This window comes from Callorhinus ursinus, unplaced genomic scaffold (genome assembly GCF_003265705.2).
Source record: "Callorhinus ursinus isolate GAN/ISIS: 27379988/994484 unplaced genomic scaffold, GSC_fseal_2.0 scaffold31, whole genome shotgun sequence".
Lineage (NCBI taxonomy): Eukaryota > Metazoa > Chordata > Mammalia > Carnivora > Otariidae > Callorhinus > Callorhinus ursinus.
The window spans coordinates 16,058,469-16,074,496 of record NW_027397093.1 but is presented as its reverse complement, the minus strand read 5'-3'; the positions used below and the strand labels follow the sequence as shown (position 1 = coordinate 16,074,496).

General features: G+C 36.9%; 1 protein-coding gene and 1 non-coding gene across 8 annotated transcripts in view; both read left to right on the top strand.

The window, feature by feature from the left end:
• CCAR1 (cell division cycle and apoptosis regulator 1) overlaps nt 1–16,028 on the top strand; it is a 63,758-nt gene that overhangs the window by 17,373 nt on the left and 30,357 nt on the right. For 5 of the 7 annotated variants that reach the window (XM_073878902.1, XM_025850203.2, XM_025850200.2 and 2 more), the window contains 8 exons: nt 1,608–1,640; nt 5,081–5,274; nt 6,151–6,265; nt 6,379–6,571; nt 11,465–11,594; nt 11,826–11,987; nt 14,562–14,787; nt 15,375–15,488. In XM_073878902.1, coding sequence (XP_073735003.1) covers nt 1,608–1,640; nt 5,081–5,274; nt 6,151–6,265; nt 6,379–6,571; nt 11,465–11,594; nt 11,826–11,987; nt 14,562–14,787; nt 15,375–15,488 — 1,167 coding nt within the window. The remainder of the gene's footprint in view (nt 1–1,607; nt 1,641–5,080; nt 5,275–6,150; nt 6,266–6,378; nt 6,572–11,464; nt 11,595–11,825; nt 11,988–14,561; nt 14,788–15,374; nt 15,489–16,028) is intronic. The other 2 variants (XM_025850201.2, XM_073878904.1) reach the window with 2 other exon arrangements.
• Nucleotides 15,874–15,938, top strand: LOC112807503 (small nucleolar RNA SNORD98). Its single transcript, XR_003204103.1, has one exon. It is a non-coding gene; the product is annotated as a small nucleolar RNA SNORD98 (small nucleolar RNA).

The following is a 16,028-nucleotide window of genomic DNA, read 5'->3' as shown; positions in this document are numbered from 1 at the left end:
GGCAGAGGGAGAAGGAGAAACAGACTCCCCGCTGAGCAGGGAGCCCAACATGGGGCTCCATCCCAGGACCCCGAGATCATGACCTGAGCCAAAGACAGATGCTCAACCGACTGAGCCACCCAGGTGCCCATTGTTTTATTTCTCTTAAGATTCTACTTATGAGTGGAATTACACAGTATTTGTCTTTCTCAGTCTGACATATTTCTCTTAGCATAATACCCTCTAGGTCCATCTGTGTTGTCTCAAATGGCACAAGCTCATCCTTTTTATGGTTGTGTAATACTCCGTTGCAGGTGTGTGCGTGTGTATACCCACCAGGTTTTCTTTATCCATTTATCTATTGATGGACAGTTATGTTGCTTCCATATCTTGGCTGTTGTAAATAATGCTACGGTAAACATAGGGATACATACATCGTTTCAAATTAGCATTTTTTCTTTTTGGGTAAATATCTGATAGTAAAATTATTAGGTTATATGGTATTTCTATTTTTTATTTTATGAGGAACCTCCATAATTTTTCCACAGTGGCTGTACCAGTTTATATTCCACCAAAAGTACATGAAGATTGTTTTTCTCCACATCCTCATCAACACTTGTTTCTTGTGTTTTTGATTTAGCTATTTTGACAGGTGTGAGATGATACCTCATTGTGGTTTTGATTTGCATTTCCCTGATGATGACTGATGTTTATAGCATCTTTTCATGTTTCTCTTAATATGTTTTATATTGAACAGTGTTCATTTCCTCTACCCGTTCTTTAATTGGATTGTTTGATTTTTGGTGTAAGATTTTGTGTGTTCTTTATATATTTTGTGTATTAAACCCTTATCGAATATATCATTTAGAGTGCCAGTGATTTTTTTCTTTGCAATGATGTTTCTGTAGCATGGTGACCAACATATCAATACTAGAAATTTTCCCATCTAAGGACTTAAAGGTTTTTGTGTGTGTGTGTGTGGTTTTTTTTGTTTTGTTTTATTTGGGTGTTATTCCTATGAAATAAGAAAAAAGACAATATCTTTATTGGATGTGTTAGTTTTTTTTGTTTTGTTTTGTTTTTAAAGATTTTATGTTTAGGGGCACCTGAGTGGCTCAGTCGGTTAAGCGTCTGCCTTCGGCTCAGGTCATGATCCCAGGGTCCTGGGATCGAGTCCCGCATCGGGCTCCCTGCAGCGGGGAGCCTGCTTCTCCCTCTCCCTCTGCCTGCGCTCTCCCTACTTGTGGGCTTTCTCTCTCTCTTGCTCTCTCTCTCTCTGTCTCTCAAATGAATAAATAAAATCTTTAAAAAAAAAAAGATACTATGTTTAGTAATCTCTATACCCAATGTGGGGCTCAGACTTAGAACACTGAGATCAGTAGTCGCATGCTCTACTGACTGAGCCAGCCAGGTGCCCCATTGAATAATTTAGTTATACATCAGGTCTGCAATTAGCAATAGTTGCAGGAAATCTTATACCTATTGACTTGTTATTTTTCACCATATTTCTTAATTAGAGATGAAGTACCCATTTAATAGAAATTTTTCTTTATAAGAGCATCTGTGAAAGAATTTTGATTGATCCTTTTCCTTTTTCTTTCCTGTTTTTTTTTTTTTTCTATTTTCAGTTACAGCAACCTCAGCAGACCCTTTTAACACAGGTTAGTTTGCCATTAATTTATTTCTTTTGGATATCTGAATGAAGAATAGACCAAAATTTTATTCCTATTCTAGTATTTCTTTCAGGGTTTGAAGATGAATATTGGTTGGATTTATATATTATTTTAAGAATATATGAAATAAAGATGGAATGCATGTTGTTTTGTCTTTTATGGTTTTTGATTGCAGATCCAGCTGTGATCTAGGATGGATAAATATGAGGTCTTACTTTAAACTTAATTTTTTTTTTAAGATTTTATTCATTTATTTATTTGACAGAGGGAGAGAGAGGGAGGAAAAGGGGCAGAGGGAGAGAGAGAGAAGCAGGCTGTCTACAGAGGAGGGAGCCCGATGCAAGGCTCGATCCCAGGACCCTGGGATCATGACCTGAGCTGAAGGCAGACGCTTAACGACTGAGCCACCCAGGCGCCCCTAACCTTAATTCTTAATGCATTTTCATTGTAGCTGATATTTTCAGGAATTTTTTTTTTACGTATTATATCATTTTTTATGTGTTGTATCTTTTTTTTTTTTTTTTTTTTACCTTTTTCATTATTTTAAGCTTGACCTTAATTGGTAAGGGTTTTGTATTACATTATCAGTTTAAGTTTTCAGCAGCATTTTTTTTTTAAAGATTTTATTTATTTGAGAGAGAGAAAGAGATAGAAAGCACGAGAGGGAAGAAGGTCAGAGGGAGAAGCAAGACTCCCTGCCGAGCAGGGAGCCCGATGTGGGACTTGATCCCGGGACTCTAGGATCATGACCTGAGCCGAAGGCAGTCGCTTAACCAACTGAGCCACCCAGGCGCCCAGTTTTCAGCAGCATTAAAATATTTTGGAACTTCAAGAAATATATATTTTATTTATTTGAGAGAGCGTGCTTGGTAAAGAATAGAGGGAGAGGGACAGACTCTGTACTTAGTGCAGAGCCTGATGGGGGGCTTGACCCTGAGACCATGACATGAGCCAAAATCAAGTCGAAGGCTTAACCAGCCAGCCACCCAGGCTCCCCCGTTTTTAAACTTACAATACGTAGTGCTCCTTTAGGTTTGTGGACCACCTACAATCTTTGTTGCATTTTTTTTTTCTTTTTAAAAATTGTTTTAAAGTGTTAGAAACCAGGGTACATGGGTGACTCAGTCAAGGTTAACCATCTGACTTCGCTCAGGTCATGATCTCTGGGTCCTGAGATCGAGATAAGGCTCCCTGCTGAGCTGGGAGTCTGTCCCTCTCCCCCTCCCCACCCCCATTCATGCTCTGTCTCAAATAAATTAATAAAATCGTTAAAAATTAATAAAGTGTAAGAAACCATCACAGGTTTTCGAGCTATACAAAAATCACAAAATCATAAACTGTGGGCTGGTTTTAGACCAAGGGCCATGGTTCACTGACTTAAAGTGAAATATTATGAAACTGATAAAAAGGAGGCAGAACCTGTAATAATAACGGGTGACTGATTATCCATGGATAGGGAATTGAGTACCTGACGAACAGGAGTAGGGGAGAAGCTTTGTACTCTATAACCTTTCATACCAATTTAGTCTTGAATCTGTTATATTTGTAAAAAAAAAAAAAACAAAATGCACTTAAGAAGTCAGCCTCACTTTGTTTTCATTAAGAAATCAAAATCAACTGACACTGGTCCTGAATTTTCAATCTTTAATAGTAGAATTTCCATACTAAGTAGAAAAGCTATAAACAGTCTTTTCTTGGAATAGCACCCATAAATCATTATTGTTTTAGAATATTAAAGAAATTTCATGAGAAATAATTTTGTGGTCGTAGTCTGAGAAACGTAGCCTGAGAAATAGTCATACTATATATATGACTTGGCCTTTTTTGTTTAAATTATAGGAATTAAGAGACTTGCTTTATTGGGCAAGTATAAAACAAATAGTATTTTTTGCCTTGAAGAGTCAGATAATTGTTTTTTTATTTCTAATTATTTTATTTCTATTTATATATAGAAGTTTTAATCAGTAATATGCTATTCATGTTTGTGCCAGAAAAGATGAATGAAAGTGTTAACATTTTTCTTGTTCGGTGTTATGGAAAGATAATTGATCTGTAATATTGTATTAATAGAAGGTATACAGCATAGTTTGATTTATCTTTGTATTGTGAAACGACCATAAGTTTTTTTATTTTTTATTTAAATTTTTTTAAAGATTTTATTTATTTGACAGAGAGAGACACAGCGGGAGAGGGAACACAAGCAGGGGGAGTCGGAGAGGGAGAAGCAGGCTTCCCACTGAGCAGGGAACCCAGTGTGGGGCTCCATCCCAGGACCCTGCGATCATGACCTGAGCCAAAGGCAGACATTTAACAACTGAGCCCCCCAGGCGCCCCATCATAATAAGTTTTTTTTAACATGAATCACTTCACATAGTTAAAAATTTTTTTCTGTTGAGAACTTTTAAGAGCTGCTGTCAAATATACAATACTGTATTATAGTTATCATTCTGTACATTACATCCATGGAACTTATTTGTCTTATAACTAGAAGTTTGTGCTTTTTGACCAACTTCACCTGTTTCTTCCTCCCTCCATACCCTTGGCAGTCACCAAGGTTCTGTTCTGTTTCTATAAATTTTTTGTTTTTTTAGATTTCACATGTGAGATCATACATATTTGTCTTTTGCTGAATTATTTCACTTACATAGGACTTTCCTGAGTATTATGCCACTTTTGTTTTGAATTTCTAAGAGGGGACTGAAATTTGCAGGTTTTTGTTTTTTTTTAAAGTAATCTCTACTCCCAGTGTGGGGCTTGAACCCAGAACCCCAAGATCAAGAGTCGCACACTCCACCAACTGAGCCAGCCAGGCACCCCCTAATATATGCAGTATTTTTTTTAAGGGGGGGTTGCACAGGAAGAGGGAGAGAGAGAATGAGAATCTTAAGCAGGCTGCATGCCCAGCACATGAGTCTGACGTGGGGCTCGATCTCAACCCTGAGAAATCATGAGTCTGATGCTTAACTCACTGAGCTACCTAGGCACCCCAATGTGCATTATTTATTTTAGAGTGTGTGTGTGTGTGTGTGTGTGTGTGTGCGCTGGAGTGTGAGGAGGAGCAGAGGGAGAGGGAGTAAGAAAATCCCAAATGGACTCCTGCTGAGTGCAGAGCCCAACGCGGGGCTCGATCTCATGACCCTAGATCATGACCTGAGCCGAAATCAAGAGTTCGGACGCTCAACCTGAGCCACCCAGGCGCACCTGCAGTATTCTTAAAACTCATTTCACTATGGTGAACTTAATGTTGAGGTAGATTAAAAAAAAAAAAAGTTTTTTTCAGACTTGATTGTCTTCTTCAAGGTGTGCATGTGTATTTCCTAACTTTAAATAAGTTGATTTTACATTTTGAGTTAGTTTTGAGTGGTCGTTTTTAATTTCTAGAGTATTTCAAAGCATTAGCTTGATTTGATCTTGATTTTGTTTTATAGCCAGCTGTTGCACTGCCTACAAGCCTTAGCCTGTCTACTCCTCAGCCTGCAGCACAGATAACTGTATCGTATCCAACACCAAGGTCCAGTCAGCAACAAACCCAGCCTCAGAAACAGCGTGTTTTTACAGGAGTGGTTACAAAACTACATGATACATTTGGATTTGTGGATGAAGATGTATTCTTTCAGCTTAGGTAACTTAATTAGGTGTTGGCAAATGCCTTCATGTATTTAGCATGAAATATATTGGTAAGACCTAATTGTGGCATAGGATTGTGGTTTAGTTATAATTTTTTGTTTTAGTCACCTGCCTTGTATTATATTTGTATCTAGCCTTTTTTTCTGGAGAATATGAGTGAAGATATCTCTGATTACTTAATAAAATAGTTACGGTGAATTCTTTGTACATGTTTTATAGGAGTGAGTTAATTTTTCCAACTCTTCATGGGCAGACTTACAATGAGAATAGAGATTGAAATGGTCATATGCCTTTTAAAATTTAATCTTCTGTTTGACATATCTAATGATGCTATGTACTAAAAAAGCATTTTTTAATTGAAAAATTAATGAGTAGGATTGAATGATTAATGACTGACATATTCAGAATAGTATTTTGTTAGTGTGATGGTGGTTGCATGAAAGATTTTCCTTGGATATTTCAACTGTATTCCTAGTGAACTGCCTTAGAAAGTATTTGGGAAATTAAATTTTACTATCATATGAGAGTTTTCTAAAAATGGGTCTCCTATGTTCCATCTGCATTTCTCTTCTCACTCCGCAGCTCAAAGGAAATCTTACTCTTGGGTTATAGAAGTTAGTACTGTGGAAGGAGGGACACAATATTGGGAGAATATGAGGTGCAAAGTTATTCCTTCCACTTCAAACCCTGTGTTTTTTAGGGAGGGTGAAACATGATCAGTTCTAAAAATAAGTCTAGGAGGTATATTTACTTTTTAAAAGGGCTTTTTTTAGACTTCCATTTCACATAGTTTATGTTAGGTAAAATACTACAAGTATAAATTTTTTTGGAGGAATCTCTTAATTGAATGTATATTTAACTTATTTTCCAGTGCTGTCAAAGGGAAGAGCCCCCAAGTGGGTGACAGAGTATTGGTTGAAGCTACATATAATCCCAATATGCCTTTTAAATGGAATGCTCAAAGAATTCAGACACTACCAAATCAGGTATATAAAATACGGAGTTAGGTGTTCTGGAAACCTGGTGATTCAGTCTACTAACTTTCAGAGTTTTTTCTTCCTCTTTAAAATTTTTATTTTATTTCTTTATTTTTATTAAGAATCAGTCCCAAACTCAACCTTTACTGAAGACTCCTCCTGCTGTACTTCAGCCAATTGCACCACAGACTACATTTGGTGTTCAGGCTCAGCCCCAACCCCAGTCCCTGCTGCAGGCCCAGATCTCAGCAGCTTCTATTACACCATTATTGCAGACTCAGCCACAGCCTTTATTACAGCAGCCACAGCAGAAAGGTATTACTTGCAATGTGTCTTTTCTGTTTCAGACTAATGCATAACTTTTACAACTGTGTAGTTGTTAAAACGAGAATATGCTTTTTAATTATAAAAAAGGCAGGGATTTCCAAAATACTTGAAAGGAGGTTTAAGTATCTTGTGTAGACCACTTCTACTTCTGTAGCTGTTTTGGAAGTATTTTTATTTTATTGCTCTTATAGAAAGACATGCTCTTTGTGAATATAAATATCAATATTAATCCCCAGTCCCTTTGTTGGTATCTTTCCTGTAATGGAAGGAAATGTCATATAATCAACATTTTATTTATTATTTTTCTTTAATATTTACTTATTTAGGGGGGAGGGGAGGACAAGGAGAGAGAGAATCTACAAGCAGACTCCCCACTGAGCACAGAGCCCAACATGGGGCTCCGTCCCAGGACCCTGAGATAATGACCTGAGCTAAAATCTAGAGTTGCCCACTTAACCGACTGGGCCAACCAGGTGCCCCTACACATAATATTTTATATATGTGTTGTCTGGTAGTAGTACTTTAAATTATCCATTGAATTACAGTGCATGAAATAAATGAGCTGTATTTTACATTTTCCTTTGCAAATTAATTACTTGATATTCTGGACACTTTTTTTATTGAAGTGTTAACAAGATAGCCTTGGCTTAACAGAAGCCTACTTTTTAAAGATTATTTATTTTGAGAGAGAGAGAGAGAGCATGAGGGGAGTAGGGAGAGGGAGAAGCAGACTCCCCGCCGAGGAGGGAGCCAGGTGCAGGGCTCGAACCCAGGACCCTGGGATCACAACCTGAGCCGAAGGCAGATGCTCAGCGAACTGACCTACCAGGTGCCCCAACAAAAGCCTAATTAATTGGCTTGTTGTTTTGGTAGGGTGTTTTTTTTTTATATATATATATATATATATATTTTAGAGCGCGCACAGGAGGAGGGGGAAGAGCAGAGGGGGAGGGAGAGGAGAGAAAGAAACTCAAGCAGATTCCTCCAAGCGTGTAGCCCTGTGTGAGGTTCCATCCCATGACCATGAGATCATGATGCGAACCAAAATCAAGAGTCACATGCTTAGCTGAGCCATGCAGGCACCCCTAATTAGTATTTTTTTTTTAAAGGTATTTATTTGACAGAGACAGACACAGCAAGAGAGGGTGCACAAGCGGGGGTGGGTGGGAGAGGGAGAAGCAGGCTTCCCGCTGAGCAGGGCGCCCGATGTGGGTCTTGATCCCAGGACCCTGGGATCATGACCTGAGCTGAAGGCAGATGCTTAACCGACTGAGCCACCCAGGCGCCCAGCCTAATTGGTATTTTTTAAAAGCATAATTTGTGGCATTTTATCTTTTATTATAACACACTTAAAATGATTAAAGAGATTACAGTGTAATGAGTTATTAAATGAACACCCATGTAATCATTACTTGGGTAAAAAATTAGAATTTTGCTAGTTTACAGGGTTTTGCTCTCTAAATATGCATCCTTATAAAACACTTTAAATTTGTCTGTCTTTGAATGTTACATAGTATTTGATTCCATTTATATAATCTGTTCTGTATGACTTAGTTTTTTTTTAATTTATATTTTTATTTATTTATTGGAGAGAAAGAGCACACAAACAGGGGTGAGGGGCAGAAGGAGAAGTAGATTCCCTGCTGAGCAGGGAGCCCAGTGTGGGCTCGATCCCAGGACTCTGGGATCATGACCTGAGCTGAAGGCAGATGCTTAACTAACTGAGCCACCCAGGCACCTGACTTATTTATTTTCAACATTATGTTGTAAAAGTTTCTCATACTATTTTTTTCTTTTAAAGATTTTATTTATTTGACAGAGACAAGGAGAGAGGGAACACAAGCAGGGGGAATGGGAGAGGGAGAAGCAGGCTTCCCATGGAGTAGGGAGCCCAACATGGGGCTTGATTCCAGTACCCTGGGATCGTGACCCGAGCTGAAGGCAGATGCTTAACGTCTGAGCCACCCAGGCACCCCTCTCATACTGGTTTTTCCATCTGGCTCATTCTTCATTTTCATTGTTAGATAATATTACACATACGAATGTTGTACAGTTTATCTGTTCTCTGGTAAACGTTAGGATTTTTCTAGTTTTTGGTTTCAGAGAATGCTGTTATAAATGTCCTCTCATATGTGTCCAGGAGCATGTGCCCAGGTTTCTCTAGGACTTACATACACCTTCAGGTGGAACTGCAAGGTCTGAGGGTTTGTGTAACTTAAACTTACTAGGTAATGCCAGGGTGTTTTCAGTCTACTTGGTTCTTCCAAATATCTGACTGGTAGTCCTGTGATTTCTTTTCTGTTTGTTTTTATTTTATTTTTTCTAAAGATTTTAATTATTCGTTTGTTAGAGCACAGGCAGGGGAAGCAGCAGGCAGAGGGAGAAGCAGGCTCCCGCTGAGCAAGGAGCCCTACATGGGGCTCGATCCCAGGACCCTGGGATCATGACCTGAGCTGAAGGCAGACCCTTAACTGACTGAGCCACCCAGGCATCCCTCTGTTTGTTTTAAAAGATTTTATTTAGGGGTGCCTGGGTGGTTCAGTTGATTAAGCAATCTGCCTTTGGCTTAGGTCATGATCCCAGAGTCCTGGGATCAAGCCCCACATCGGGCTTTCTGCTTACCTTCTCCCTCTCTCTCTGCCTGCTACTCCCCCTGCTCGTGCACTCTCTCTCTGTCAAATAAATAAATAAAAACTTAAAAAAAAAAAAAAACTTAAAAATTTCCATTGGCAACTATGGATTCGTTTTCATAAGAGTTAGCTGTTTCTTTCCTCCCCACGATTTTTATCATGAAAATTTTCAAGCATACAAAAATGTTGAAAGAACAGTAAAGTGATCAGTTATATACTTACAACCTTCTAAAATTGTTAACATTTTACTATGTGTTTTGTCTGCTTACTTGTGTACAAATATATACAGTTTTTGCTTATTCCTTTGAAGTAGTTAGCAGACACTAGGACGTTTCACCCCTGTATACTGAAGCATGTCCTTTCTAAAAGAGACCACTTTTCTTTCTTTCTTTTTTTTTTTTTTAATTTTATTTAGGGTGCCTGGGTGGCTCAGATGGTTGAGCGTCTGCCTTTGGCTCAGGTCATGATCCCAGGGTCCTGGGATCAAGTCCCGCATTGGGTCCCTGCTGAGCAGGGAGCCTGCTTCTCCCTCTGCCTCTCTCTCTCTGTCTCTTTTGAATAAATAAATAAAATCTTAAAAAAAAAAATTTGACAGAGAGGGACAGTGAGAGAGGGGGACACAAGCAAGGGGAGTGGGAGAGGGAGAAGCAGGCTTCCCGTGGAGCAGGGAGCCCAATGGAGGGCTCGATCCCAGGACCCTGGTATCATGACCTGAGCCGAAGGCAGACGCTCAGTGACTGAGCCACTTAGGTGCCCTGAGACCATTTTTCTATATAACTACAATCTATTATCACATCTAAAAAAAGCATTTAAATATTCTCAGTATAGGGGCGCCTGGGTGGCTCAGATGGTTAAGCGTCTGCCTTCGGCTCAGGTCATGATCCCAGGGTCCTGGGATCGAGTCCCGCATCGGGCTCCCTGCTCCTTGGGAGCCTGCTTCTCCCTCTGCCCCTCTCTCTCTCTCTCTCTCTCTCTCTCTCTCTCTCTCTCTCTCTCTCTGGCTCTCATGAATAAATAAATAAATAAAATCTTTTAAAAAAATAAATATTCTCAGTATATTCAAATCTCCCCATTTGTCTCCCAGAGGTCTTTGAAGGTTGTGTTTTGTTTCCTAAACAAAAAGTAAGCTTTTACCTGTTGTGTTTGGTTATGTTATTTTAGTTTTTTTATTCTACAGTAGTTACCCACATTTTCTTTTCTTCAAATATTTACTTAAGAGAGAGTGCAGGGGTGGAGGGGGAGCCAGAGGGCAGAAGGAGAGGGAGAGAGAATCCCAAGGCAGACTCCCCACTGGTGGAAAGCCCAAGGCAGGGCCCTATCCCTGGACCCCGGGATTATGAATGGAGCTGAAATCAAGAGTTGGATACTCAACTGACTGAGCAACCCAGGTACCCCAGTTTCCTGCTTTTTCTTTCTTCATTTACAGCATTGACTTTTTGACGAAATTGGATTAGTTGTCTTGTAGATTCTTTTGGAATGTTGTATATGGATTTGCCTTTATTCTTTGTAACATTTTTATCTTGTTCCTCTATCTGTCTTATAAACTATGAACCTAGTAGAGTAAGTGTAAAGGCTTTGGTAAGGGGCGCTTGGGTGGCTTGGTCAGTTAAGCATCAGTCTCCTGATTTAGGTTTCAGTTCATGATCTCAGGGTTGTTAGATTGAGTCCCCACGTCAGGCTCCTCGCTGGGTGTGGAGCCTGCCTAAGATTTTCTTTCTTCCTCTCCTCTGCCCCCCACACTCCACCGCCTGGCTTACTTGTGCTCTCTCTCTTAAAAAAAAAGAAAGGCTTTGGCCAGGACACATTTTAGGTGATGTTTTGTAATTTGTATTGCATTATACTAGGAGGCACATGTCAGATTCTTCCATTATTGATGCTAAATTTCATAACTAGGTCAGAGTGGAGATCTCTCCATAATAAGGAGTTCTTTTTCTCTGTGGAACCTTTGGATGATAGCTTGGCACCCTGTGAATAACTTGTACGGCAGTCTTTGTACTCTCTGTGGATCAGGGATTTCAAACTATAGCCCTTTGATTTGGTCCATGACCTGGTTTATATGGTGACTGAGCTATAAATGGCTTTTGCGTTTTTAAATGATTACAAAAAATATATACAAATATACAAATATAGTGGTGTCTACTATTTGTTGGCCACAAAGCTTAAAACATTAGCCAGCTTTTTCTGGTTGTAAAACTTAACTGGGTAATGCTTTTATTTAAGTCAAAATATTTTTTGTGTGTGTCTTTTAAAGCTGGTTTATTGCAGCCTCCTGTTCGTATAGTTTCACAGCCACAACCAGCACGAAGATTAGACCCACCGTCCAGATTTTCAGGAAGGAATGACAGAGGGGATCAAGTGCCTAACAGAAAAGATGACCGAAGGTATTTTTTTTTAAGTGTACTTTTGATGGTGGTGAAGGTGCACACTGAATGCATGTGATGTCACTAACTGTACATTTAAAAATGGTTAAATGGTGAGTTTGTGTTACACATATTATACAACGGTTTCTAAGAGGTTATTAAAATATATTAGAGGATCTTATATTATCTATTTTATTAAAAAACTTCAATAATGCCAGAAATATTAGTAATTTTAGAACATTTTGTTTTAAGTCGTGAAAGGGAGAGAGAACGACGTAGATCCAGAGAAAGATCTCCTCAGAGAAAACGTTCCCGGGAGAGATCTCCTCGAAGAGAGAGAGAACGATCACCTCGGAGAGTTCGACGTGTTGTTCCACGTTACACAGTTCAGTTTTCAAAATTTTCCTTAGATTGGTAAGTTCTTTTCCCCTCATTGTTTTATTGAATTACCAGTTTTATAATTTGTCTAATTTAGTAGAATGTTACAGAGATATTTTTCTTACAACTTTCATTCCTGACATTTACTTTAAATAGGGCAGAAGGGTAATTTGAAGTAGGAGTATATTTTCATATATTCATAAAATCATTAAAGATAGTAGTTATTGAAAAAGAGCCTCTTGTGATCAATTTGTGTTTTTTTTTAATTTGTTTCTTAATCATTTAAGGTCCAAATTTATTGATAACTTTATTAAGTCCATGCATCGTTCCTTGTGTATGATGAAGTAATAACACAGCAGTGGACCAATTATTTCAAGTTAGCTGTGACAGTGTGGCATAATAGCAACATAGACCTTCATATACACTCACATATATGCGTGTGTATATAAATACATTTTTCAGCCTTTGGAGTCAGAGGTAATAGGCAAGTTAACAAGAATTTCTTAGTTTCACCTGCAAAATGGAAATTTTATCAACTAGTAGAATTACTAAGGTTAAATTGAGTTTGTGTATCTAAAGCACTTAATCCAGTCTGTGGCAGTTGTAGATACTCCATAATTAATGGTGGTGGTGGGATGTCATGGCCAGGAAATAACTACAAAGTTGTAATTCATAAAAATGCAAATTGGTAAAATGACTGATTTAGTATAAGGGAAAGGAGGAATTATCTAAAGGCCCTGGGATGGGACTGGCCATTGACTATAAGATAAATTAACAAATGGAGGAAACAAATTGACAATAAAATAAAAATGAATCATTAAAAGCAATGTTTAAAGCTGTTTAGCATAGGAACAAATAACTGTGCGCTTCAGTCTCCTGAGAAAATATTACTGTGTTTCAACAAAGAATAATAATATTGATATACTGACCTGTCAGAAATTTAAATTTCTATATATTCAGTTCTAGGTTGAATAAAACAGTGTAAACTTAAACTACTCAATGCCAGAAAAAATCTTGCTTAGGGACTTTGCTTAATTGTTAGATAGTTCATGTTCATTTAGTCATGTGGTCAAATGAGCAACTATTCTTAATTTATACTACTTTTTTTGTTACTCCTATTTACTTTTATCTAGATTGCATATATCAGAGAAAGTTATTAGAACCAGAAACACTTCTCCAGTCCCAAATATATTAAATAGAGCAGCTCTGCTCTACTTTTGGGGAGAATTGTGATGAATAGGATATAAATTCAGTAGCTGTCTATCTCCTTCCAGGTTAGACCTTCACAATTTCATTTCATCACTTTGAAATAAATTCCCAGAACATCAAATCAACCCATTACAAATAAAAATCGTTTGAAATTACTATACCTTTTCTCATCTATAGTTGTGGAAATCAAGATTGTTTTATAGTAATGTGATTATAAGATGCTGTACGCCAAGAAATGACTCATTTGTACATCCTTTGTTCTATTGTAGATTAAAATCCTACAGGGTAAAACACAACTTCAAAAATTCTAGTGATGGAAAACTAAGAAACTATTATACATACTGTCTATTTGAAACACTTCTTAAAAAAAATGACTCAAATACGTATTTTTCAAATTTTCCTTATTTTGACAGCAGAATTTTATCCAAATAATGTATACTTATGTTAGCAACCATACCTGATGACAAGTTTGTCACTATATGTTTGTTATTTTTAGGCTTCGAATAAGAAGATACCCCTACAAATATATTAGGTCATAATTTATACCTTGTCTTTAGTTTCAAAAAGACAGTGAAAAGAAAGATAATAAAAAAGACTATGTAGTTATCTTTTCATCTTACAAATTGTTGTTTTCCACTTTTTGTTATGCTTTTAATAGAAATCCTTTGTTCTTTTACCAGATTGATTTACCTTTGAGTTCCTTTCCTTTAAAAGCTCTGCTGCTTAGGAAAAAGGAAAGCATCCTTTAAAACAATCAGTATGTCAGATTTAAAAGGCAAGAAACTTATCCTCTTTACGTAATAATCCATCAGGTATGGATCGTAATCATTAACAGAGAGAGGTATGGAGGTGTTCAAAAAACATTTAGATTTAGCTTTCATGTGGATTTTTGCACTTAATTTTGAATGTAAATATGCTTGTTATAGGATCTTACTATAAAATGAAGACTTATTTTTTTTTACATTATATGAACCTAATTGAGGAGTACTCATCATTTGGTATCAGTCTTGTCCCTTCTTTGTATCCATTCTATATGAATTATAATTTTCTAAAAAATTCATAGTTTCAGCTGAGGTAGAACTGCTTTTTGTTCATATCTTCTCTGGAGCTGGCATTGAAGTTATTTCAGAGGGTCTCTAACGTATTTCAAGCTACACAGAAAACGCAAAGAAATGAAGGTAACACTTAGGTACCAGTATTTAAAGCTGTAAGTAGACAAATTTGAAAGTGAGGTTTCATATGGCTCTTTGCAAATCTATAGCTCATTAATAATTGACTCTGACCATTCTCAGCTGGCTTTTAACCATGTCAGCTTATATATTTAGATGTGGAATGGAGTGAATGTTTATATAATATTTGATATTAAGGCTATTTATTCACTTACTTATGTCTGTTTTTCAGTCCTAGTTGTGACATGATGGAACTAAGGCGCCGTTATCAGAATTTATATATACCTAGTGACTTTTTTGATGCTCAGTTTACATGGGTGGATGCTTTCCCTTTGTCAAGACCATTTCAGCTGGGAAATTACTGCAATTTCTATGTAATGCACAGAGAAGTAGAGTCCTTAGAAAAAAGTATGGCTATTCTTGATCCACCAGATGCTGACCATTTATACAGTGCAAAGGTTTGTATTCTGTGATATATAGCAAAAATTTCTGAGCAGTTATTCATATTGAGTGTATGTGGAATTAATCTCCTGGAAGTGGTTATGTTTAAGACCTGAATAGCTATTTTTTTTTCCTTGTCTGCCTGATTCTGTTTTGGTTATTTAAGTAATTTAATTTAACCTCTTTGTCTTACCTCTTAAGCTGTAAAATTCATGGTTATTGTTTTAACATTTTGAAACTCATAAACGTGAAGATGAAATTGATTTTATTGAGCTTTTTGGAATGTTCTGTGACTTCTGGTAGCCTCAGATAAAGCATAATGTTGGTGAATTCCCTATATGTTAGTCTTCAGGGTAACATTCAGTATATTGCTTATGGTCGGATAGTTTTTGGCTATTATAGAACATTGATCAAAAAACATTTCTTGACAAGTTAAAACTCTTATCATTATAAAGTATCTAATACCATTTCTGCTGTAGCATTTTACTTTCCATTTTTATAAAAAAATTTTGGCTATCTAATATGTAAGGATAATTAGTAGTGCTTCTCATTTTTTTACATTACTTTAGACTTTTGACAGGATTGAATTATTTGACTATAATAGGTAATGCTGATGGCTAGTCCTAGTATGGAAGATTTGTATCATAAGTCATGTGCTCTTGCTGAAGATCCACAAGAACTTCGAGATGGATTTCAACATCCTGCTAGACTTGTTAAGGTAAAATGAAACACTTATTTTAACTTCAGGTGTATATTTGCTTTGCTTAGTTCTAACTGTGTGTGTGTGTGTGTGTGTGTACATATATATATATATAAAATACATATATATAATATATATAAAATTAAAATACTACATTTTTAATTTATTAACTAATTTTTGTATTGTTAAGGCACTCAAAATTTAATGATTTTCTTTCAGTGAAGATTATGGCTATATCTTATTTGTATGTCACTAGTTCAGCTGTCATTTTGGTATTTTATACTTGCAGGATAGTAAAATTTTAGTGGTATTGGATTTAGTATATTTCTGGATTCTTTTAAAGTATGAATTATAGCTTGTTTCTTTAAAAAATTCTTTATCTGAAGAAATATTTTAGAAGGATGAGTTATGATGTGTAAATCCTATTCCATTGCTGAAATGCAGTGTGGAACACGATGAACTGAACTCTTCCTTGACTGACAGATACCAGAGGTAGTAAAAATGATATTGGAAAGTTTTGTCCCTTTCCTTTTCAAGTATTTTATTTGTAATTTGACA